General features: G+C 42.8%; 2 protein-coding genes across 6 annotated transcripts in view; one reads left to right on the forward strand and one right to left on the reverse strand.

Moving 5' to 3' along the window:
- Positions 1-8,292, forward strand: part of LOC137373571 (lysosome membrane protein 2-like) — a 73,399-nt gene extending 65,107 nt beyond the window's left edge. Inside the window, exons 11-12 of the mRNA XM_068038534.1 lie at positions 260-418; positions 7,143-8,292. Coding sequence (XP_067894635.1) covers positions 260-418; positions 7,143-7,184 — 201 coding nt within the window. The 3' untranslated portion in view covers positions 7,185-8,292. The remainder of the gene's footprint in view (positions 1-259; positions 419-7,142) is intronic.
- A 416-nt stretch (positions 8,293-8,708) lies between these two features.
- On the reverse strand, positions 8,709-23,085 carry LOC137373576 (liver-expressed antimicrobial peptide 2-like). 5 transcript variants are annotated; one of them, XM_068038555.1, is made up of 3 exons: positions 23,004-23,085; positions 17,690-17,841; positions 8,709-9,166 (listed from the first exon to the last, which is right to left on the reverse strand). In XM_068038555.1, exons 1-3 carry the CDS (start codon positions 23,067-23,069, stop codon positions 9,130-9,132), a joined length of 255 nt encoding a protein of 84 aa, XP_067894656.1. In that variant the 5' UTR covers positions 23,070-23,085; the 3' UTR covers positions 8,709-9,129. The 5 variants fall into 5 exon arrangements, 3 of the variants coding, with proteins under 3 accessions (XP_067894656.1, XP_067894645.1, XP_067894665.1); XM_068038544.1 differs by having other exon boundaries at positions 8,709-9,169; XM_068038564.1 differs by lacking the exon at positions 8,709-9,166 and adding an exon at positions 17,319-17,382.
- Positions 23,086-25,949: the final 2,864 nt, after the last annotated feature.

A 25,949-nucleotide genomic window follows, 5' to 3' on the forward strand; every position in this document is an offset into this window, starting at 1 on the left:
TCCACTTGCCAACCAATCAGCACTCTCTTCTCATACAGTATAAATTTGTTGCTTTCCCTTACATTTGTATTCTTGCGAATTGTCCTGCTGAGTGCAAGATGAAAAGCTTTGACAAAATGTCTGTTTTCAGCAATAATAAATGTTTTAATCGTTTCAGAGCGATGAATGTTGCTGTGTTGTAGATCACGGTTACGTGGTTATATCTTGTCCAATGAGGTTTTTTTGGTATTGTTTAATGTGCTTTTTGTCCTTGTTACAGAGTGTGTTGATTGATGATGCATCGGCTGCTAAATTAAACTCCATGCTCCTGGAGTCTGAAGTGGTAACTGTGATTCCATTTATGATAATGGGTCTGGGAATTCTTCTTGGATTGATCTTCATCATACTTGTGTGCACTAATCGCAATGTGGCTAATGAGGTGGGTGCTCATGATCTGTATGAAGTGTGCTCTAATTTTGTTGTATCTTGTTTATATTACACACAACACTAAGTTTATGGCAGTAAATAATACATTTATCCACTCAATTGGATTATTCTTTTAAACTTACTATATGGAGTAGTGATAACCTGTACAGAGCAAGCAAGTTTCTGCTTCACCCTGCTGGTCTGCACTGTTAACTGACTTCAGCTCCTGTGGAGTCTGTGCCTTACAAATTGCCAGCATTTCGGATTGTCAATTCAAATATGTGGATGCTGAATGAGGACATAGTTAGGCATCAACCGTGTTGGTCCCTTGTGAGAATCACCCCCTTGTGCTGCCATGTCCAGTCCTGTTTATGAAATCTAGCTGGTGCCCTCTTAAGCACCACTGTCCAGCAAGAGTCACAGGCTTCAGGAAAAGTGGGTAAGAAGAGAAACAATGGAGAAGAAAGGAAATGTTAGGCGCACTAAACACATTGCACTTTGAGACTTAACAACAAATAGGAAGGCTGCATACATTGAGGATTTAGTAATCTTGAGCTAAAATTACTCCCATTAATAGCTTGGGTAGAGGATGGAATGACCAAACTTTTCCATTGTCACAAACTTAAAATCTGCTTTTTTAGATTTATGTACTTTTTCCATCAGTATCACATTATGTGTGCTAGATGTTGAGCACATTAATTAAGATAAAGGCCGGACTGTTAACTTTTTGTTTCCTGAAAATTGCTGAGCTTGGCACTGATATTAACTATGATGTCAACTGTATCTATAATCAATTGCTATAAATAACAATTGACCTTCAATCCCTACAATTGCAATGATAAAGGGAAAATAACTGTACAGTTAAACTTGCTTTCATTTTACATTATGGTGTTTCAATTTTCCAATATGGCTTTCAAAACATTTTTTCTCAATTCCATTTATGTATTGATTCCCATTCCTTTTTATCCTTCTTGACTTTCTTGTCATGCAGTATTTCCAGCTGAGAGGTTGAGTGGGCACCTTGCTCCTGGATCTTTTTTAGTGCACTTTGAAATCAGGAAATATATGGTTTATGAGCAGCACAGGATGGCAATTCCACTTATTTTTTGTTTTTATTGACTCATACTAAAGAGGCACATTAACCCCTAATCAGCAGCAGCTCACAATGCATGATATAGCTCAGTTTGGGAGTCTGCACACAAGCATTCCAGGAATGAACTTCTGTCCTACAACCCTGTGATGCCTGTTATGTGTTCTGTTAACCTCTGTGTTAGTTGCCACTATACACAAAGCACTGACCACTCAAGATGTGATCAATAATGCAGTAATGTAGATTCTGTATTTGCGGATGGTTCTGCATGGAAACACAGGTACTTAAGACTGCCCCCACCCAGAAGTCACAGGGTGTGTTACATCACAGCTCTTACACTGCTGGCATGATAACATAACCACAGCTCTTAAAGGCGTACACACAACAGTGCAGTACATTGAAGCTGTAACATAATTTCTCCTTAACCTATTTTGCAGGTACCTTCCAAGGCAAATGCACATTTAGTGACTAAAAATGCTGAAATTTCTGGCGTCAGATATTATTGGGAGTGTACTGAAACTGGGGTGTGCGTTATTTTGTGTCTTCAGACCTCCACTGTGGTTCCTGAATAACCCTGCCCTCTTCCTTAAATATACTACTTCAGAAGAATTTTCCATGGCACAAAGAAGCAAATGAAGGAAAAAAAGTATCTTTAAATTTGTCTTTCATGTATTAACTGCTCCCATTCTTTCTCGCCCACCAGCCCAACTCTAGAATGCTTCCAGTTTTGCTCAAACATCAGTCATTTGCCAAACTGAATCCCAAAGCCTAGATATAAGTACCTTTCATGTATAGAGGAAGAGACATTTTTCAATGTCCTGAGAATAAAGGCTTGAAGCTGGTAGGCTCTGCTGCATTTAGGGTTCAATTCACCAAATTCCTCAGCCTCTAGTAAAGATCGGTTTATGTTAGATTGCTTGTGCCCTCCTTGGATTTTAAAAAAGGAGAGGCAATTTAGGATGAAGCTACCTGCCACCATATGAAGAAATTATGATCCAAAAATAGATTCTATACCTTCAATCTGTTCTTGCAGTGTCTGCATTGTGAAAATCTATTTGGCCTGGCCTAAGTTTAAACTGGTGAGAGTCTTAGATGACTATTTGCTGAGGGTAGCATTTGATTGTAGCCCAATGACAAATCCAACAAAAACAACTTGTTTTAAAAAGCACCTTTGAGAAAAAAACCCATAGATCAGTCAAAACACTAAGCTTCCAGAGGCTAGATGGAAACAAAAGTTCACGAAAAACAGTTCTAATGTGAAAAGAAAGCAACATGTGCCTATTTTCAACATGCCCAACTGCATTAATTGCAAAATTGTTACTTTGATTACAACAGTTTTAACTTGTGACAGAAGATTCTAGTTTGCAGCCTCATCTTGCCTGATATTGGCACTGCATTCATAGAGGCTGAATGGGAAAAGAGTAAAGATTGCCTTTCACTACTACCTAAACTTGCCTCTTTTCAGCTTGAAAAGGAGCTGCATTGATCATATCTATTGGAGACGTCTGAACTCTGGTGGCCTTCTGGTGGTCAATTTTCAAGACACAAGCTTCTGCTTATCCCTCCTGCATGTGACTCTATCAAACTCCCAGTGAAATGGTGGTGTAAACAGGGATTCAAAGTAGAATTTCACTTCATTGACACAACAGAATTATGACACAATACATATCCTTAATGGGCCCAATTTAATAAATTTTAGGTCTGTGTTTAGATTTTGGGCACAGTTAGTGGTTATGTTACTGAACTAATAATCCAGGGGCCTGTGCTAATATCCCGAGAGCGTGGGTTCAGATCCCATCATGGCAGTTTAAGAATTTGAAAAATAATTGATGTTTGAATATTCCAACTTTTCTCCCTCTATTTTATGACTTCACTCGATCGTAGTCCAAGGTCCTGGTTATAAACTTTGAGAATAGCAGTATAAAATCATTGCAATCTACTTTTTTTAAAACCTAGATCAGGCTATTTTAACAGTACCGAAAGTGGGGGTGGCGGCGGCAGCAGTTGGTGGCAGACGCTATCTCATTGAGACTGCATCTTGTTTTGAAATGTTTTGGGCTGATTTAAATATTTCTGAAAGTTACAGTATTTGTCATTGTTCTGATGTGAACTGTGACCAGCACATTTTGTTCTTTTAGCTAATCGATACCTTATCTTGCAAAATGTTCTCGGAAAAGGCAAGATGACATATACGGTTACAGCACAGAAAGAGGCCATTTGGCCCATCGTGTCCATGCTGGCTCTCAGGAAGAGCAACTCATTTAGTTCCACTTGCCTGCCTTTCCCCATAGCCCTGCCATTATTTTTAGCATTAACTTTTACAGAAAAAATTGCCCAAATGTGTTCCACAACATAAACATATTAAGTATCTACTTATCTGTTCACCTTTCTTAAAAAAAAAATCAGTAGCGTCTTCCTTGGTCCTTTAGTTACACTCACAATTTCCTTACCTCATTTTGAAAATCAAAAAAAAAATTCTTGTGCCATTTTTAACACCCAGTGCCATTTTAAGAATCTGTCTAGTGCAACCTGCATCAATTGAGAAAACTGTGCACACAAATGTAAAATTAGAATAGGAGCAAGGAACCAAACTTAGCATGTTGAATGGAACAACACACATCAAAAATTAGGTTTGGGAGTTATTGGGGAAGATTTGAAAACTCCCTTGACTAGTGTAGCTATAATAAGATGGGCAAACAAAGCAGTGGCTTGCATTATCAGAGTGAAAACAGGAGTCATTATTATGAAAGAAACTAATTACATGGCATTGGGAGTAGCATGTGCAGTTTGGGTTACAGTCCAACAGGAAAGAATATTGGTGCTCTTAAGGTTGCATTGTAAGAAAACAAAGAACTTGCATTTGTATAGTGCATAATGTTTCTAAGCACCCCAAAGCATTTCATGTATCACAACTATTTTCAAGTTTGCAGCCACTTTGTATCCAGCAATTTGTCTCATACACCAGTTAGATGAGTGACAAACTGATCTGTTGTTATTGATAGTGGTTGATGGAGGAATATTAATTGAGGAATTAGAATTGAGAAATTAACTGTTAAGTTAACATGGTAGAATAATAAACAATAACTATATAATGTGCAACAAGAATCCTCTGTTCCTGCTCATGAAATAAAACTGTTGACCAGGACATCAGATGAACTTGCTTCTCTTCAATGCTGCTATGGAATCTTTAATGTTCTTCTGAAGATCCAGGATAGAGGGAATGGGTTCAGGGCCTGGGCAGCAGTGAGCTTGGGGAATGTTTGGCTTAGTGAGCAAGAAAATGGGGGGGGTGGGGTGGTTGCCTGAATCTTAGTGATAAAGAAATCTGTGAGTTCCTTGAACCTGTTGGAGGTAAGGTTGATGGTAGGGAGAGGGGTTTAATAAGATAATTGGTACTGAAGAAAAGAAGCTGGAGGTTATCTTTGCTCTCCCAATAGATCTTGGAATAAACGGTTTTGGCAAGGCCTAATTGTACTTGGTGTGGTCCAGCCAGATCTTTTGATAGATGGTAAAACCAGTTGTGTGCCTTGAACCCGAGGGAATAAAGGTGGGGGCCATATCAGGGGAACAAATAGGGTGGGAGAGAATAAGTGTTTGATGACAAAAAAATCAAGGTGAAGATAAGGGAGTTGTTGAGCAAATTGACATGCAAAATGGAGAGCCAAATGCTAGACAGTTGGGAGTTTGAAAGTGCAGTTGTGAGTAACTTGGGGATCTTATTCCAGGAATGGATGCAGAAAAACATGGAGTTAGAAGGAGGATGTGAGTGGTAGAAAATGCAAGGAAGAAGCTAGAGATGACCTTATTTGTGATCCAGACAAGAGGCCATGTGGGATGGCCAATTCGTGGGGGTGGCTTCAGAGGTCCAGATGGTTTGCCATCAGCCTCGGCTCTCACCTGCATGGCATTTTCCCTTTTAAAATTTGCCCTTGATATGTTTTCCTATGAGTAATATCCATATTCAAATGTGAAACCAAACATTCACCTTCAAGAGATGGCAATGGGAGTTTATATGGTGGGAGAGGTTACTGGAGGAGTGAAATCTGAGGCAAGTGGGCAAGGTGGGCTGTGATGAAGATTGAAATTATTGAGTGATTTCTTATCCTTTATTCATAGGTTTGGGGAGGCAAGGAGGTAGGATATGTCAGTAAGTAATGTGGGGTTTGGGGGAAATGAGGATTTTGAAGAGGCAAGAGGGGTGAAATAATGTGAGGTGCCGAACGGAGCAGAAGAGTAGGGGGGCAGCGGGGAACCAAGATGTGAATCAATGGTGAGGGCCACAATGTCCCCAAGGCAGTTTGGGTGGGGTAGATGGTGGATTGTATAAGCTGGACATGGAGGTTTCAGTAAGGGGAACAATAATGCCCATAAACCAAGTTTCCATCAACGCCATGATATTGATGCAATCATCTACACAAGGTAATGGAAAGCAAAAACCTTGTTTGTGACTGAAGGCATTCTGGAGGGGAATGTGGAAAAGGGTGGTGATTGTTGGTTTGCCATCAGTGCCCAACGGGGAAGTGATGAGTGGGACAGGAAAGATATTGGTGAGATTAGCCCCAGCAGGCATGCTGAGTAGGAAGTGGAGAGAGGAGGATGCAGTTGCTCCTCATAAGGAAGCAGCTGCTGGTCCTCTATGTGCCCTTCAGAGAATTTGGAGAGAGATGCAGGAAAGCTGTGGACTTATCCATGCAGGATTCAAGCCTGGAATGGTGGCAGGAGAGCAGGACAATGGAATAGTCGCAATGGGTTGGGATGGGGATTAGGGAAGAAAAAATACCCAGTAGCAGAGAAATAAAAGTGAACTAACTCAGTGACAAGATGGGGAGGAGACAGAGAGAAGGGCCCAAGAAGGGTTGGGAGAAGAAAAGAGAAAGGGAGATAGAAGTCATCGACTCTGGTTTGGAGCAGCACCCAAAATTGTGACATGAATGGACACGGGTTTATAATGGTCACAGCATGCAATGATAAATTCTGCATGTAATGGTCTCTAATCTGTTAATAGCAAGAAAATCAAGGCATGTTTCTCTATATTGCCTCTACAAATTTGTAAGCCAATAGAATATTTGGATGGCAATTTTAGCGACCATAAATCTATCTTGTATAAAATTAAACCAAACTTAACTATGAAGTCCAATAAGGAATCTGTCATGTGTTAGATGTTGCTAAACCCTCATTTAAAAAAAAAAGTAACTTCTAAATATAACTGTAACTTGAAAATTAGACTACCTGAAATTAAAGGGCTAATTTTAACTCCACTCACCTGACAGAAACCAGATGAGAAGGCTGTTAAAATGGCCTGTGTGTCCCACTCTTCCAGGAGGAGCAGGAGAGCCAGCCAGCTTCCCTACAGGTTCAAGACTTGCAGTCTAAACAAATGAGCCCAGTAGTCAAAATCTCTCAGGCCTCACGTACTGGTGGTTCGGATGGTTTGCTATCAGCCTCGGCCCTCACCTACATGGTACTTGCCCCTTTAAAATTGGCACTTAACAAGCTTTCCTATGAGTAATAATGAGTAATACCCATATTCAAATATGAAACCAAACATTCATCCTCCTCAGGAGTTTACATTGGAACACTTAATGATGGTCTTTTCTTGCTCTGTCCTTGTGTTTTTATAATGATGTATATATATTTTTTAAAACAGGCATCAGAAGCAGAAAGGACACCCCTGTTGAAACCATCTTGAACCTCCGTGCCAGCATTTCTGCAGCCCTGAGTGAGAGCAGCTATGCAAAGGATGCATGTTTTTTTTTACATTTTCTAGAGTTGCAAAGGTATCAAAGTCTCATTGAGCGCAGGCTGTTCCCAAAAGTGTCAAATTCTGTGTTAAATGAAGTCATCTATTTTCCAAGGTTAAACTTGCAAAATCATGCCTTGAGGGTATATAACGCTACTTCTAGTATCAAATGGAGCTTTTAAAAATTTCAGTAATGTGATTAGAATGATTTCAAATGGAACTAACTACTACAGTTTTGCAACATTGACATTTGTGAAGGTAGAACAGTCTTTGCTTATAATCTACATTAATTCTGATTGTGTGCTGTAGTATCAATGTTGTGCATGGCCCTCCATGGGATTTCCAAGTAATTTTTTGTGTATATATTGGAGTATATGTAACATGGGTGATTTCTTTTATTCTGAGAGAGCTAGCCTGTTTGGGTGTGATGACACTTAATCCTATCCACCTTTACTTTCTTCCCCTACCCCATCAAAAAAACCTTGTTTGCACTTTATATTTATTCTGCACTTACCACATACACTGAAACTCTTGATTTTTTTTTTGAATGAGCACCTTGTGATATTAGACAGTAGGGTTACATTGATGCAGTCAAGCAATGCCAATTTGTATATGGGTGCAAATGGAATAATGGTTTTGTTCATATGTTATTCAGAGAAAAAGAGTGGATGAATATGGTCAAAATTGATGTGGAGTGCCTATGCTAAACAATATTCCCTCTCTGATTGATCTTACATATGAATCTGGACTTAGTGGGTTTTAATGTGTACTCTGTTCGTTCAACATGCTCCAGCCACCATTAGCAGCCCAATTATGAGATTTAATTTAACATGTAATAGAAAAGATATGAAGGGCCTCTTATTCCTCAAGCAGCCCTTTTTTCCCCTGTGTTTTGTGTTCAAATGAATCCAGAGGTGGGATTGTAGACAAATTAGTTTTAAGATTGATACTTGCATATTTAGTGTAATGTAGAAAGTTTTACCAATGAATAGTGATGCACCAAAACTGACTGTCTAACAACTTCTACAAAATATTAATTTGATGCATATACACCTTGGGCCCTTACCTTCCCTTTTGCTCATGCACCAAGTTTTGGTGCATGAGCAAAAGGGAAGGTAAGGGCCCAAGGTGTATATGCATCAAATTAATATTTTGTAGAAGTTGTTAAACAGTCAGTTCTTGGCCCACTTGTGTGGTTTATAGCCAAGTTGGCATCCATCGTTGAATCTCTGTCAGGAATCCATCCTTATCACTTCGATGACATGGCTAAACTTCTGAACTCATCCTTCTGGTTCACGCCAATGATGTGGAGCTAAGTACTACCCAAAATATGAACAAAATTCTAGGAACGCAACCTCATGTGTCTGTTTGGAGAGCTCTTACTTACTTCCACCCTGTATGCCATACATTTGAATGTGTTAACAAATAATGCACTGTTGTATATTTTTTATATGGATAAAAATGTTTTAGATAATGCTTTTATTTTTAAAGAAAACAACAACACATACCCACTTGCTTGTGGTTCAAACATTTTATAACACAGATGACCCATGTTTGGCACTGCTGCATGTCTGTCATTTCAATGCTACTTCCAAAATATTAATAAAAGATGTGATTCAATTTGTGCATTTTAATCATTTATAAACTGTTCATACAATTTTACAGCAGATGATCAATGTTGGTCTGTATTAAATCACCATTTCCTACAGTAAGTACTAGGATCTATTATTGTGGCCTCATGATTCTATTCGTTTCCCGTGATCAGAGTTTTCTTTCACTCTCAGGGAAGTTTTGCTTCTGAAGATCACCTTTTAGGAGGATGTAAGTGTAGTTTTTAGAGTGTGGTTCCTTTACTTCAAAATACCGATGATGGGCCCGCATGGCCAATGCTGGTTTAGGCCGAGAACGTTTGTAATGAACAAAGTGCAATCCTGCTGGTGGGGGGGAAAAAAACTCATTCACAATTTGTACTGGTTCACATCATTCTTGAACTTATCCTGCTGTACAAGAGTATTTCTTATGGCTGATCAGTAGTATGGACTTGTATGGACAGAATTCTCATGTTTTCTAGGAGTATTTACTGGTCTACAAATGTAGGAAGGATAAATGAAAGCTGGTATCCTACAGAATATGAGTAAGAAGAGGTACCTTGACCTTGAAAGAGAGTGAAAAATACACTCAGTATGTTCAGCAGACACAACAGCATTGTGGGTAATGTGTACGTCGTTGCTGCCGACGCGTTGAGGATTTTTATCAGCTCTTGTGGCTTTAAGCGTTATTGAGAAGGAGCTGCCATTCCCTGGAGAACAGGAGACTGCAGAGCCTTCTCCCTTGCAAGTAAAAATAAATGCTACACTCTTAACCTCTATCAGACGGTGTGGAGTCATTAATTGATTATAGTTTGATTCCCACAACATTTTGGCGTAGTCAGCAGGATTCACCGAGAGTCGGGAACACCGCACAATGAGACAACAGCAACGAGTGTGTATCAGCCACTCTTGTTAAGTTGTGGGAATACCAGGAGATTAGGTGGACCTCGGTGGAATCCAGGCTTTGGTAGTCATGATGGAATTGGAGCCCCAGTGGGGCCGGGAGGACTCACTCACCAAAATAGTAATGAAAAAGGCGAAAGAAAATCTATGACAAAATGGATAAAGGCAGGTGGGATCCGAACCACTCTGACACTTCCCTTCCCTTCCTCGACTTCTCTGTCTCCATCTCTGGGGATAGGCTGTCTACTAATATCTGTTATAAACCCACCGACTCCCACAGCTACCTTGACTACACTTCTTCACACCCTACCTCCTGTAAGGACTCCATTCCATTCTCCCAGTTTCTCCGTCTCCGACGCATCTGCTCTGATGATGCTACCTTCCATGACGGTGCTTCTGATATGACCTCCTTTTTCCTCAACTGAGGATTTCCCCCTACTGTGGTTGACAGGGCCCTCAACCGTGTCCGGCCCATTCCCCGCACCTCTACCCTCACTCCTTCCCCTCCCTTCCAGAACCGTTACAGGGTTCCCCTTGTCCTCACTTTTCACCCCACCAGCCTCCATATCCAAAGGATCAACCTCCATATCCAAAGGATCATCCTCCGCCATTTCCGCCACCTCCAGTGTGATGCCACTACCAGTCGCATCTTCCCCTCCCTTCCCGTCAGCATTCCGAAGGGATCGTTCCCTCTGCGACACCCTGGCCCACTCCTCCATTACCCCCACCACCTCGTCCCCATCCCATGGCACCTTCCCCTGCAATTGCAGGAGGTGTAATACCTGACCATTTACCTCCTCTCTCCTCACTATCCCAGGACCCAAACACTCCTTTCAGGTGAAGCAGCGATTTACTTGTACTTCTTTCAATGTAGTATACTGTATTCGCTGCTCACAGTGTGGTCTCCTCTACATTGGGGAGACCAAGCGCAGACTGGGTGACCGCTTTGCAGAACACCTCCGCTCAGTCCGCAAGCAGGACCCTGAGCTTCCAGTTGCTTGCCATTTCAACACTCCCCCCTGCTCTCATGCTCACATCTCTGTCCTGGGATTGCTGCAGTGTTCCAGTGAACATCAACGCAAGCTCGAGGAACAGCATCTCATCTACCGATTAGGCACACTACAGCCTGCCGGACTGAACATTGAGTTCAATAATTTCAGAGCATAACAGGCCCCCATTTTACTTTCATTTTTAGTTATTTTTTCTTTTTTTTTACATTCCTTTTTACATTTTTTACAATTTTTTTTGCATTTATTTCATTTCATCTTAGTTTGTTCAGTTTGCTTACCCACTGTTTTTTTTCAGGTTTGCACTTGCTGTTCAATATTCAGTGCATTAACACCTAATCTGTACTAATGCTTTGTCTTTCAACACACCATTAACATATTGTTTGCCTTTGCTCCATGACCTTTTGGTCATCTATGTGGCCTGGTCCAATCTACACCTTCTCCTTTGTTACCTCTTGCCCCACCCCCGCCTCACTTGCTTATAACCTTTGACTTTTCTAATATTTGTCAGTTCCGAAGAAGGGTCACTGACCCGAAACGTTAACTCTGCTTCTCTTTTCACAGATGCTGCCAGATCTGCTGAGTGGTTCCAGCATTTCTTGTTTTTATAACAGAAGGAGTGGTAGCAAGGACAGAAAAAGGATAAAGGTGATAAGGCAGTTAACAGGTATCTAGAGTACTCAAAACGAGCCAAGGAGAAGGTTAAAGAACTTGATTTAAGGTGCAAGGACCTGGTATTTAAGTGCAATAATTTGAAGAACCAGTTAAATGGTTGAGGATTAGGAACAAAGTGGGATGATCTGGTGGATGAGGCAGAACAGTGGATACAGGGGTCCACTTGTACACAGACCTTGATGAAAGCAGTTTGGCTGATGGCATATCAGCGACAGTGTAGGAGAAATGAGGCTGAGAAAATAAAACTCAGGCAGGAACTTTAAAGTGAGTAAGAGAAAATTACTGTGTCTTTCATTCGAGTATGTATGGATGTTGGAAGCTTCCACGAATGAATGTCCTTATCAGTGTTCTGCAGAGCTAGCAGTTGTTAACACTTTGTAGTCTGGATTTAATAGTGAAAGCATGAGTCTGTTGCTTGTTATATATTTTTGTGGGTTGATAGGTAAATTGGCCATTAGAAATTGCCCCTAGTATAGGTAGATGGTAGGGAAATATATAGGGATAGGTGGGGATGTGATAGGAATGTAGGATTAGTGTAAACGGGTGGTTGATGGTCGGCACAGACTCGGTGGGCCGAAGGGCCTGTTTCAGTGCTGTATCTCTAAACTAAACTAAACTAAACTATTACAGGAATCAATATTTCTAAATTGTTTGGAATTAGGAAGTGTGAATGGGATTGAGAGTGTGTCTATTAAATTTGACATTATTAAATTGACAATGAGGATCTGTTGGAACTTTATCCCCAACTATGTGCAGAGGCCCAACCCCTACAGAACCTCCTAAAGTGGGGGGAAAGGAGCACAGGAAAGCCTAGAGTGGACAAGGGAATATGATGAGGCTTACGGGGCCTTGAAACGGGCCCTGGTCTCAGTCTGGCACTCAAAGTGTCCCTTCCACATGAGGGACAGTTTTGCTGCGCTGTGGTTGCTCAGGGATAAAGAGTGGTCAGTAGCATACTACAACAAGACAGAACTCAGTCTAGCGCTGCTACACATCGTCGTAAGCCAGCGGCTACTGTGTGCAGCGTAGGCAGTCAGGACTAGTGAGCTTGTGGTTATTCTAGGGGACATAGTCCCACATACCCGACATACCCTGGTAGCACTATTGAATATGGGAAGACTGAGAACAGTCTCCAACGCCCGAAGGGTGATATGGGAGACTGTCCTGTTACCGAGAGACAAATCCATTAAGATTGTACGGGACACAGGAGCAAACCCCGCCGAGAGTTTGATCTCGGAATGTGCCAAAGAGGACTTGTACGAGACCCTGGGAGCAATAGTGGAGGACCCACTTAAGGAGGCAGAACTGGACCTGATTGTAGACGGATCCAAGAGGTATGTGGATGGGAGCCCAAAGACGTGTGGGTGGTTGTAGGAGGGAGCAGAGAACTGATACTAGTGGGACTGTTAGACGGGGCCAAATCTGCCCAAGTGGCGGAACAGGTTGCTGGCATGGAGGCCCTGAGATATGCGGAAGGAAAGAGAGTAAACGTGTACACCGACAGTGGGTATACCTTCGGGGTAGTGCACGATTATATGGGGCCTTGGAGAGACGGGTTTTAATACCTCATCAGGACAGCCCGTTAGACATGAGCAGATAATATGGAATCTTATTGAAGCAACCAGGTTACCGAAGAAGTCGTCCGTTAAGGTAAAAGCTCACCAGAAGGTAGTTAACGAAATCCAGGAGGGGAACCAAAGAGTGGATGAGGAGGCAAAGAAAGCTGCTGACTCCGAGCTGAAGGTAAGTGCTGCACTAAACAACGTGGAAGACAATGACCTCAGCATACTACACCAACACACCGGAGGCAGAGAAGGCGATGTGGGAGAGCAAGGGGGCGGCGCCCGGGCCAGATGGTATCTGGTGGTATGATGAGAGGGTGGTGGTGCTGGAATGCTACTTCACCTGCACCACAGGCCCAGTCATGCGGGAAGGGAATCTATGATGCACTCCCTTGCCCAGGATTGGTGATGGCCGGGAATGGGGCAAGACGTAGAAAAATATTGCCAGCAGTGCGTGATGTGTGCTCAGTACAAGCCCGGGAAGCCACTCAAAGTTAGGCTGTCACACCAGCTAGGCCGAGGGGGGTCACTGGGAGAATGTACAGATAGACTTTACGGGACCCCACCACCGAGTAGGGGGAAAACATTGTCTGGAACTCATAGACCAATTCACATGGTGGGTGGAGACCTTCCCAACCTGGGACAGCACTGCCACTACCGTGGCACAAATAATGGCCGAGGAGATCATCCCCAGGTGGGGAGTCCCGGTGCAACTGGACCAGGGGCACCACTTCACGGAAAGGGTCATTAAGGAAACCTGTAAAACGTTGGGGTATGTGAAATCTCTGCTTGATACCTACCACTCTCAGAGCTCGGGAATTGTGGAGTGTATGAACACGACCCTAAAGACAGCCCAGGTAAAATCCATCAAGGAGACTGGGCAGGCATAGGCAGATCTGCGGCCAACAGTCCTAATGAAGTTGCAGGTGACCACACCCCCACCCCCCAAATCGGATGACAGGACTTACACCCTATGAGTTAATGACCGGGAGGGCCATGCAGCTCCCCGAGACTATCATCATGGGGGATAGGACTTGGGACTGTTGAGGGATAGGGTGCAGAGATATGTGAGGGAAACCTAAACAATTGAAAGATCTTAGGCAGGAGGCTAGAGATCAACACCAGGCAAAGGATCAGGAGCTAGATCCAGAGGTGTGAGACATGCCTGGGGTAGGGGACATGGTAATGGTTAAGGAACTACTCCAGAAGCCGGGGTTTGCCCCATGTTGGACGGGTCCAAACCCAATAATTATGACCATGACACCTGTGCGTGCGTGGAAATGAAAGGCAAAGGCTGATGGAAACATTGGACCCAATTGAAACCCCCTAACACTGGGGGCTCACAGAGTGCCCCATAATCTTTTGTTTTTACAGGATGTGGGCCCCAACATTTCTCCTGGCAATCGCTGTGGCCTCCAACGTGTCAACAGGGAATGACAGACCACATAACGTTCAGTGTTGTAGCGGAGATTGGTTCAGAGGAGGACATCTGGATGATGACGTCTAACTGGTAGAGACAGACTGGCAATTACCAGGGGTTGAGGGAGACCAACGAGAGAAAATTCACAATAGTCAACGTCAGTGTGGGACAATGGATATGTATCGAATTCCCAAAGGGCTCTAAGTCCTGCGAGGCCGTCATGGAGGGGGTCTTGGTATCGCCATGCAAGGACAATGACTGTGAGTTGATGTGTTACAAACCCAATACTTGTAAAACCTTCATGTTCATCTGTCAGGGCGAGGACAAGGCGGTACAGAACCGAATACAGACCATCTCACTTTGGGGGCAGGAGGGGCCGAATCCCACAGCCTAGTCACCGACAAGAACTTTAGCCCCCACAACAACCCCATGGACATGCCCACCATGGACCCTGGTCCAACTAATGGGCTGGTAATGCAGTGCGAAAGGGGCGAATTATATGATAATATACACCATGAGTTAATACCAGTTGTAATCGACCTGATGCCACTGACCCTCCCACAGTGGTGCAAGTGGCCCGAGATAAGGGCATTATACCAGAGAATGGTACATAGAGTAGTGAGGGAGGAAGCGGGTGCTGCTGGGGCATATGACTACACCAAGATGGGGCGAGACCCATTCAGCTGGCACAAACAAAGCCTGGTGAATGTTGTTGCCACCGAGTGGGCAACAGACATGTCAACCATCAACTCGCTAGACATTGCAGGATTAAGCACCGAGACCCAGACCCTCAAGGAAAACTTCAGGCAGCTGAGTCTTGGGGCCAATGATGCTGTCCAGAAAGGGACTGCACTGGGCAAACAGACCATAGAAGAAATATTGGAGGGGATAACCATTATTGAGGGTCATGCCCATGCCATTAACTCCCTGATAGACTGTACAGAGGAGCAAGGGAGAGAGGAACAAAAGACTGCTGCATGCCATGTGTACAGAGCATGGATAGTGGGACAGGTCAGGCACAGCCTCAGGCAGATACAGGAACAACAAATCCCAGATTGGATTAATAGCACCCACCTAAGGGAATGGCACAGCATCCAGGCAATATGAATGGTTGTAGGCTCAAGGGTCTAACCAGAGTGTATCTTGTATTCCAAGGATGTGTTGCTGTAAATCTGATGATGGTAGGGCAAATACTGATGATACCGGTGGTTCCAAACGACCAGGGAGCCTACCCACAATATGCGGTTGAAAACATTGGAGTAATAAGAAGGGACAAGTACATACAGTACCACCAGGTGCCCACCTATGCCATTGACAGGAATGGTGATAGTGACAGGATGTAGAAAGGCAGGGTACTACATCATATGCCCCCATCCTGTCAGAAGGGGAGAGAGGGCATTGTGAGGATTTAGCAGGATGACGAACTGCACTGTACAAGTCAGCAGCTCAAGACATGAGCCCACACATGTGGCATACAGGGGAAAAGGGGAGTACTATGTGACTACTGCAGAAACGGAGCACCTAAATGGACCCTAAAGATGCCCAGTACCAAGCCTCAATTTCTGCCTATCCCCGCGGGATACAACTACCATAGGGGAAGTCCATCTGGTCTGCATACACAAGAGAGACAAAGTTTGTCTGCATGCTACAGACGACCTCGGAGGAGACCTAGACCAATACCAATACCTTTCCCCGACAGCACCACTGTTGCCCAGGCTGCCAGAGAAGCTGAACACCCTCTGGACAGAGCAAGAGGGGATGGTCAAGCGGTATTACCAGTTGGAGGAGGAGCTACAAGACATCCGGGAGTATGTAGATCATACCCTAAGCACAGACCCCTGGTACCAACAGATTTGGAATTGGGGTAAACATCCACCCCTGGATCAGGATAGTGTCCCATGCCCTGGTGGTTGTACAACTTGTCTTGTCCCTAGTATGGGTAACCCTGGCTTGTAAGTCATACAGTAGGAAGAGAAGGAGGCAAAACCTTAAAGAAATGCAAAGCCTTAGCGTAATTTAGAGTAGCAAAAAGCAAAGCCCTGGACCACACTATCCAGCCACCTGGCTAATGGCATGGGGCAGGCAGTCCAGAGCAGTGGTAGATAGTTAGCGTGGTCATCTTGGGCAAGTAGTCGCCAAGGGCCAAAAGGGGGGACTGAAAGAGTGAAAAATACACTCAGTATATTCAGCAGACACAACAGCATTATGGGAAATGACAGCAGCATTTTGGGTAAGTGTACGTTGCTGCCGGCCCCTTGAGGATTTTTATCAGCTCTTGTGGCTGTAAGATTTATTGAGAAGGAGCTGCGATCCCTGGAGAACAGGAGCCTGCAGAGCCTTCTCCCTTGCAAGTGAAAAGTAAACGGTACACTGTTAACCTCTATTAGATGGTGTGGAGAGTTAATTGATTTTAATTTGATTCCCACAACTCATGCTACCAGGGTGTCTGCTTTCAGCTGCTATGCTGTAGCCACTATAAAACATGATATATAAATGTTGTACAAAGATGTCGAATTTAACAATGGCTTTCGATGCATACCATCCCCTTGCCTTAAATGAGTGTGACTGAAGTGGGTGAACGCAATGTCTCAACTGAGCAGCAGTACAGTATTTTGCTTAAAAGATCAGAATTTTGTGTGGGCAAATTAATTCATGTAAACTTTCAAACTTCTCCAGCCTGTACGAAGAAAACGAAGGATAGCTTTTGGTACTAAGTATTAATTTTTTGTCGTTCAAAGTCAACAAAAGAAAAGTAAATATTGATGTACCACTTCAGGAGCTCCGGCCGCCAAGCGATCCTAACAAACTGGATGTAAAAATAGTACATAAAATATAAAACGACCAATAGAGCCCATGACTTACACACGATATATGTCTTTTTTTTGTTAAAATCACTAACTTGTTTGGCAAGAGTTTTCTCAATTCCAGAGTCTGAAAGGCAGCAAATTTTTTTTAAAAAATGCTGCACCTGCACAGTAGGCCTGTTAACATCTGGAAAGAAATAAGACCTGTTAATCTATCGATATATATTTTTCTTCAGAACGGTTCAAAACAAGTTTGCTCGTGTAACCGAGCATTTTCTGATTATCTTGGGGAACTCTAGATAAGAACTTGCTCTAAACCTGCCTAGTTGTGCGTTGAAATTAACATTGGCCAAACTGGCATGCAATACTACTGAAATTACACTTTGTAAACGACATGCCTATTTAGCATGGGTTAAATGTTTCTCAGAAGTCTTTAAGCAATTTTTATTTAGACAAAACATTTATATGCCTGGAAATGATACTTGAATACGTACGTATCCTGAGTTTCACAGTAATTGGTGATACATTCAGAGTCCACTCTACAAATCGCACCAATGGGTCTCTCAGTGATCCAGCGCCAAAGCATCGATCTCCTCATCCGCTGAACTAACGGTCTTGGGTTGTTGGAAACTGGAGACGACTGGACCTGCAAATAATTGCAGTATTTAGTGCCAGTTTAACGCTCAATTGTCCCATTCAGATGAACACTATCTACATCGGCAAACTTTCAATTAATTGACTTCTTTTGTTTCGTTTTGAATTGTATTACTGCGATCTGAGAATGTCATTCTACTTGTTAATTTAGCTGACAAATGGTTGCTTTCATTTCGAATTATGCTGATAAATCATGGAAACTGCTCAACAGATTCTGGCCATTTATCAATCTTAATGTCATAATCCTGGCCGACATTTTTGTTTGATTTATCTCGTTAACATTTTCTATGTGAACATCTTTATATATAATGTCTAACCGCGTATCGTTGAGTTCATGTAAATGCAGCGAATAAATAAACGGGGCAACCCAGCAGACTGTTCTCTGTCCAACCAATGGACCAGTTTGAGAACTGTTGCTTGACACGTTTCATCTGGTAGGTCTTTTGCATACAAAAGCAATGTTGATCTGATTCACGTTTCCAAAAGAATTGTTTAATACCCTGGTTAATTTACTATCTGCTAACCTGGTGATTAATTAATCTGGGAGATGGAAAGGTAAAAAAGGGCAAGAAATCTTTGGGGGCTGGGGTGTTGAGTTTTTTTTAAAATTCCTCCTTTGGTGGCCATAGCTTCCGCTAGGACCAATGCTATGGAATTCATCACTGAACCTCTCCACTTTGTCGACCTTGCTTAAAGTCTACCTCTTCCATCAAGCATTTGATCCTGTTAAATCTTCTTTATCCCAGTACCCATTTGTGTTTCAATGTGTTTCTGTTTTTATACATTAAAGGTCTGTATAATTTTAATATATAAAAGTCCCGTTAAAAATGTAAGTTGTTGTTGAACAATTTACTGCGCAAACGTGTGGAAAATCTCCCTGCGAGGATGTTAGTTACGGGGGCGGCACAGTGGCGCAGTGGTTAGCACCGCAGCCTCACAGCTCCAGCGACCCGAGTTCAATTCTGGGTGCTGCCTGTGTGGAGTTTGCAAGTTCTCCCTGTGTCTGCGTGGGTTTCCTCCGGGTGCTCCGGTTTCCTCCCACATGCCAAAAGACTTACAGGTTGATAGGTTAATTGGCCATTATAAAAATTGCCCCTAGTATAGGTAAATGGTAGGGAAAGATAGTGGGGATGTGGTTGGAATATGGAATTAGTGTAGGATTAGTATAAATGGGTGGTTGATGGTCGGCACAGACTCGGTGGGCCGAAGGGCCTGTTTCAGTGCTGTATCTCTAAAAACTAAAAAAAACAATTCATATGATGTCAGAGACACCAAGTAATGCTATTTAATTATTACTTTCATTAAATTTATAAACTAATTTTCTCCCGCTAGACATAGGGAAGCCTTTATTTTCAGTCCTAGCGGAAAGTCTGGACTCTCTCCATTATCATCCCTGGGCCCTGTCTCAGGTTCAACCAGAATGTTCGCAACCCTGGTGCCCTCTGCCACTCCAACTCAAAAGCCGTTTACTTCCAATTCCATACTGTCGTCTTTTTTTTTATTCATTCATGTGGATGTGGGTGTCGCTGGCTAGGCCAGCATTTATTGCCCATCTCTAATTGCCCTTGAGAAGGTGGTAGTGAGCTGCCTTCTTGAACCGCTGCAGTCCATGTGGGGTATGTACACCCACAGTGCTGTTAGGAAGGGAGCTCCGGGGTTTTGACCCAGTGACAGTGAAGTAACGGTGATATAGTTCCAAGTCAGGATGGTGTGTGACTTGGAGGGGAACTTGCAGGTGGTGGTGTTCCCATGCATTTGCTGCCCTTGTCCTTCTTGGTGGTAGAGGTTGCGGGTTTGGAAGGTGCTGTCTAAGGAGCCTTGGTGCGTTGCTGCAGTGCATCTTGTAGATGGTACACACTGCTGCCACTGTGCGTCGGTGGTGGAGGGAGTGAATGTTTGTGGATGGGGTGCCAATCAAACTTTGCTGCTGCCATGCTATCCCATACCAAGTCGCAATTATCCATCACTCCTGTCCTTGTTAACTTAGTATCTTCCTGTTCCTCCTAGCTCCAACCACACACACACCCCTCCAGCTAAAAATTCCTATCCTCATACTCAAACCTCTTCATGGATTTTCCCCATTCGATCTCTATAAGCTCCTCCCCCTCGCGAAATCTCCCGTCCTTCTTCACGATCATCCTTCAAACTCATCTCTGGCCAAATTTAGTACCATCCCTCCTAATATCTGTTCCTTTTGTCTTGGGTTTATTTCTGTCTGATTCCACCTCTGAAGTGAGTTGGTCTATTTCTCTATGTTAAAAGGTACTATGTAACTTCACATTGTGATTACCAGGCGCACCAGGTGGACTGCAACGGTTCAAGAAGGCAGCTCAACACCACCTTCTCAAGGACAATTATGTAAAGAAATAAATGCTGCCCTGGCCAGTGACGCCCACATCCCAGGAAACAAACAAAACTACAAAGCAAACCTATCTCCCTCAATTGAGCAGTCAGGCCCTGATGCATACACAGTTGCTGTTAAATTAGCAGGATATAATAAAGGATTAAGATTAAAGGTTGATTGATACAGATCTGTAAAGAAATTTGAATTGAGTCCAGAATAACAATATTTTGTTACAATATTTGCCATCCCTAAAGAACCCACCGACGTGAACAAAGTGCCTTGTGTTTTTGGGTTAGTGTAACGGTGAGGTCAATTCGCTCTAATAAACTACACACCGAATGTGAATGCACAAAATTGTTTCTATAATACCATCTCTATTCGAAACGCCTTAACTAGACAACAATACACCATAAAACCTCTACTTTGGTTCCATTTTGAAATGCCCAGTTTACTGGACAAGACATGAAATGTGAATTAAAATCTGACATCAGTTTGCTTTATTTCATGAAACTGCTCTGTTTGTACGGCAGGACAGTTTCAAAAGAACAGGAACTTGGCCATGCTTGTGTGGTTTTCAAAACCGTGTAATAAAAACAGAAAATGCTGGAAATACTCAGCAGGTCAGGCAAGGTCACAGACCTGAAACGTAAACTCTCTTTCTCGCTCCACAGATGCTGCCTGACCTGAGTATTTCCAGTATTTTTCAATTTTTATTTCAGATTTCCAGCATCTGCAGTTTTTTTTAAAATGGTGTGTCAGGTCTCCGATTTCTGGGCTAGAGAGGAATTCTACGATAATAGCTCTTGCTACATGGAGAGTACTGTTCGGTTTTTAGTTGACTATTAAAGTTCTCTGGGTAGAGTTTCCACTTTCGGTGCAATCGGAAAAGTACACCCAAAATATGTTTGAACATGTGCTGGTTAGGGTCCACTACAAATTTCCACTAAAATTCATCAGTAAAATTAGAACCATAGAAAAATTATGGCACAGAAGGAGGCCATTCAGCCCATGTCTGTGCTGGCTGAAAAAAACTATCCCCCAATCTAATCCTACATTCCAGCACCTGGTCCTTAGCCTTGCAGGTTACAGCACTTCAGGTGCATGTCCAGGTACCTTTTAAATGAGTTGAGGGTTTTTGCCTTCACCACTGTTCCTGGCAGTGAATTCCAGACACCCACCACCCTCTGGGTGAAAATGCTATTCCTCATGTCCCCTCTAATCCTTCTACCAATCACCTTAAATCTGTGCCCCTTGGTAATTGACCTCTCCGCTAGGGGAAATAGGTCCTTCCTGTCTACTCTATCTAGGCCCCTCATAATTTTGTACACCTCAATTAAATCATCCCTCAGCCTCCTCTGTTCTAGGGAAAACAACTCTAACCGATCCAATCTTTCCTCATAACGGCAACTTTTCAGTCCTGATGCTGTTGCTCAGTGATAGAGTGCTGCTTCGCATGTCCTGGGTTCAATCCCCAGCCGGTCCAAGTCTCGTTGTGAGGTGAATTTTACCTTGAAAAGGATAAATGCACGGTCAGCTTTATGTTGTGGTGTAGTGAGAAAAGTCACTGGACAAGTAAGCCAGCGCCTAGGCTAATGCACATGGCTGATGGCGAAATTTGAATTCAATTAATAAATCTGGAATTAAAAGCTAGTCTAATGATAACCATTGTTGTTTATAATAATTTTACAACACAGAATAAATTGGTGTCAATTCTTTATCTGTAAGATATTCCTTTTATGTAACAGATATACTGTCTTTCATCCAGCTGAATGAAAACAGTTGTAATGAAAGCTATATTGAAAAATTAAAAATGTAAAATCTTCCATGTTCCAGCGTAATTGGCCAGAGTAATAAAACGTAATTGTTTCTTTTCTCCCTCTCCATTTAAAAAGTATTCTGCGATCAAGAGTGGTAACCTGATGCAGTTTTACTAATACAGTTGAAAATAGAGCCATCACAAAAAAGCATTTTTAACAAACTCTTATTGTAACCTCTGCCAGTTATATATGAATTCCTCCGTGCTCCCAATACTGGGTCGTTACCTCCTGGTGCTAAAACAGCATTGTCTCGTTGAAAAAAAATATTTAGTGAACTTGTTTTTTCCATTTCACTTACATGCTTAGTATCGCTGAAATACGTCAACTTTAAAAAGTACTCAATTTCTACAGGCCCTTCTCCCTCTAAAACAAAAAGATGGAATATTCTTGAAAGTGATAACGCTTTAAATGCACTAGTTTACTATCAGAGCGTTGTATGAATTGTCACTGCTCGCAAATGGAAAACTTAAAAAAATTAAGTTCTGTTTTTCAAAGTTGCATTATTAATATGTAAAACATCAGACAGATGGTGGCTTCCTGCCCCTATCTTATTTATGCCAGATTTAAGTCACTGGTGTTTTCGCTCTTCAGAATATATGGGACTTACACGTTCCTGCAATAACCCTAACACTTTGAAAATACTAACTTGCACTGTTTTCGAATAGACTTATTGGTCCAGCACGTCGGCAGCAGACATTCTCCACAACTGTAAGATAACTGGCTGAGACTGCGCTGGAATTTTCATATCTGACCAGATGTAACCTCTAATGAGCCACATTTTGTTTTCCTATTGTGTATTATGCATATTCTGTATTTACCTGAGAACTTTCTAAATTATTGTACTGTGAGGAAGCGATTCGGAGATAACCCGGAGTGAATTATTTTGGCACAGCACAACACCTTCAAAGCGTTTTCCCCTTCCACACCTGTCGGGACTCCTGGTTTATTCTTCACGGTTTCAATGTAAGTGTTTGTTTAAAAGAAGTTCCTTACCGTACTGCTGCAGACTAATAAAAGTGTGCCTGTGACCGCAAGCACCTTGCTCAGCAGAGCCCTCATGGTGACAGCTCTTGAATTCAATACTCTCAGGTTTGCGCATATATGCATGGGCGGTTTGCAACTATTTATTAGAGGCATTCGACTGTCACCTGATCAGTATGAAGGCAAGCAGCCAGTTAACAGGAGATGTGAACACAAGCTGTCCACAGGGCAGCAGACGACAGACCGGACAGCCTGGGAAAGTTCTGCTGGCAATGGATTATCATTGCCGGCAAGAGCTGGAGTGTGAACGAGCTGCGCAACATCAGCAACGTCCCGGCCCGGGATTGGTTCCAGTGACATAAATTACGCAATTGTGTGATCGGTTTATGAACTGAGATTTAATAACGGTGTTTTTTAAAAAACTTTCATAACTTTACTTGTGGAAAGACTGCCTGTAAATATGGATTCAGCACATCGAGGATCTGCAAACAACGTAAAATATTTCACACAGCTTTTATTTGTTTACAGTATTTTTCCATGAGCTTCTTAGAGAAAAAAAGTAAACAAAATGGGCTGTTAGTTTATCTGCGAAAGAGATAGCATGTCTTTGATATCACAAATCCCTATTCGTTTGGTTCTTCTCAAGAAAAATCAGTGGGGATAATATCCCTTTCATTAATATGCTGTTCCGAACTAACCTCCGTTCATTCCCCTTCACTGTATACAGCAGTTAGGGTTTTCTAACAGGTATCAGGGTTTCAAGTTACAAGAAAGATGAAATAAATTGGCTTGTTCTTGTTGGGGAAACAGGTTTCAATGTGATCTAATTGGAGCTTTTCACAATTCAAGAAAAGGATGGACGACATTTAATCAACTAGTTTGTACTAATAAAGGGTTCAAGATACAAGGAATCATAAAATCTTACAGCACAGGAGGAGGCCATTCGGCCCGGCGTGCCTGTACTGATTCTTTGAAAGAGTTGGCCAATTTAATTCCACACACCAGCTTGTTTTGAAAGTTCCCACAGAATTTGATTCCAACACCCTTTCAGAAAGAGTGTTTCAGATTTTTACCAACCCTCTGTGTGAAGAAATTTCTTCTCATTTCTTTTCCCTCCAGTTCTTTTGTCAGTTATTTTAAATCTATGATCTCTGGTTACGATCCACTTGCCAGAGGAAATAAAGCAAGTAGGGAGGAACTATCACAACCCTCATAATTTTGAATATATGTATTAGGTCTCCTCTTAATCTTCCTTACATTACTTCCGGGCTCCTCCAATCTCTCCACACAACTGAACTTCCTCATCCCTGCTATTATCCTGGTAAACCTCCAGATAGAGCATGGCTACCTGACCCGAACCCGACTGGGCCCAACAACATGTGTTGGGTTCGAGTCAGGTAGGGTCGTTCTTCTGGATCCATCATTAGGGCTCGGGTCAGGTCGGGCCAGGTTGGACACAGTGACAGCCAGGACGTCAAGGCGGGAAACGTGCATTTAGACTCTGCACTAGTCTGCAGTGAGCGATTCTATCCTAGGTAGAGCACAACCCCTTCAATAAAGTTGATTATATTCTGGTGGTTGGGTCAGGTCACGTCAGGCGCAGGAAAAAGTCAAAGGATTCGGGCTGGGTCGGGCTTAGGTCGGGTTTCATTTGCAGACCCAAGCAGGCCTTTGCCACTGTATCCTTTCCAGGGCTTTGACATCTTTCCGAAAGAGTAATGCCCAGAATTGTACACAATACTTCAGCTGAGACTTGGCCAGTGATTTGTAAAAGTTTAGCATGACTGGCTTGTTTTTGAATTCAAAGCTGTTATTTCCAAAGTATCCATACACTTTCTTAAGCACCTTATTAAATGTCCTGTCACCTTCAAGAATTGTGAATATGCACCCATAGGTCCCTCTGTTCTTGCACCCCTCAAAATAGGTAATACTGCCTCTCCCAATGTAAAACACTTAACATTTATCCACATTAAATTGCATCTGTCATGTGTCTTCCCATTTCACCAGTCTGTCCATGTCCTCCTGATGTCGTCACCAACTCTGTTCACAATTTACTACAGTACCAAGGTTTGTATCATCCACAAACTTTGAAATTGAGCTCCCTATACCCAAATCCAGGTCATTTAAATATATAAAACAAGAAAAACAATGGTCCTAATACCGACCCCTGGGGGACCCCACTGCATGCGTCACTGAAGTCAGAAAAATAGATATTCTGCACTACTACTCTCTGCCTCTCATCCCTTAGCTAATTTTGTACTCAAGTTAACATCTTTCCTTTAATACCATGCATTTTTATTTTCTGAATAAGTTTGTTATATGGTACTTTATAAAATGCCTTTTGAATGTTCATACATACATTAACCCTCTCTGCTACTGCATCAAAGAACTCAATCAGGTTCGTTGGATACGATTTCCCTTTAACAAATCCCTGTTGCTCAGAAGGGAAAGGGGAAGAGGAGCAGAGCATTAGTCATTGGGGACTCCATAGTTAGGGGAACAGATAGGAGGTTCTGTGGGAACGAGAGAGACTCACGGTTGGTGTGTTGCCTCCCAGGTGCCAGGGTACGTGATGTCTCTGATCGTGTTTTTGGGATCCTTAAGGGGGAGGGGGAGCACCCCCAAGTCGTGGTCCACATAGGCACCAACGACATAGGTAGGAAGAGAGATGGGGATTTAAGGCAGAAATTCAGGGAGCTAGGGTGGAAGCTTAGAGCGAGAACAACCAGAGTTGTTATCTCTGGGTTGTTGCCCGTGCCACGTGCTAGCGAAGAGAGGAATAGGGAGAGAGAGGAGTTGAACACGTAGCTGCAGGGATGGTGTAGGAGGGAGGGTTTTGGTTTCCTGGATAATTGGGGCTCTTTCTGGGGTAGGTGGGACCTCTACAAACAGGATGGTCTTCACCTGAACCAGAGGGGTACCAATATCCTGGGGGGGAGATTTGTTAGTGCTCTTCGG

This window comes from Heterodontus francisci, chromosome 1 (genome assembly GCF_036365525.1).
Source record: "Heterodontus francisci isolate sHetFra1 chromosome 1, sHetFra1.hap1, whole genome shotgun sequence".
Taxonomy (NCBI): Eukaryota; Metazoa; Chordata; class Chondrichthyes; order Heterodontiformes; family Heterodontidae; genus Heterodontus; species Heterodontus francisci.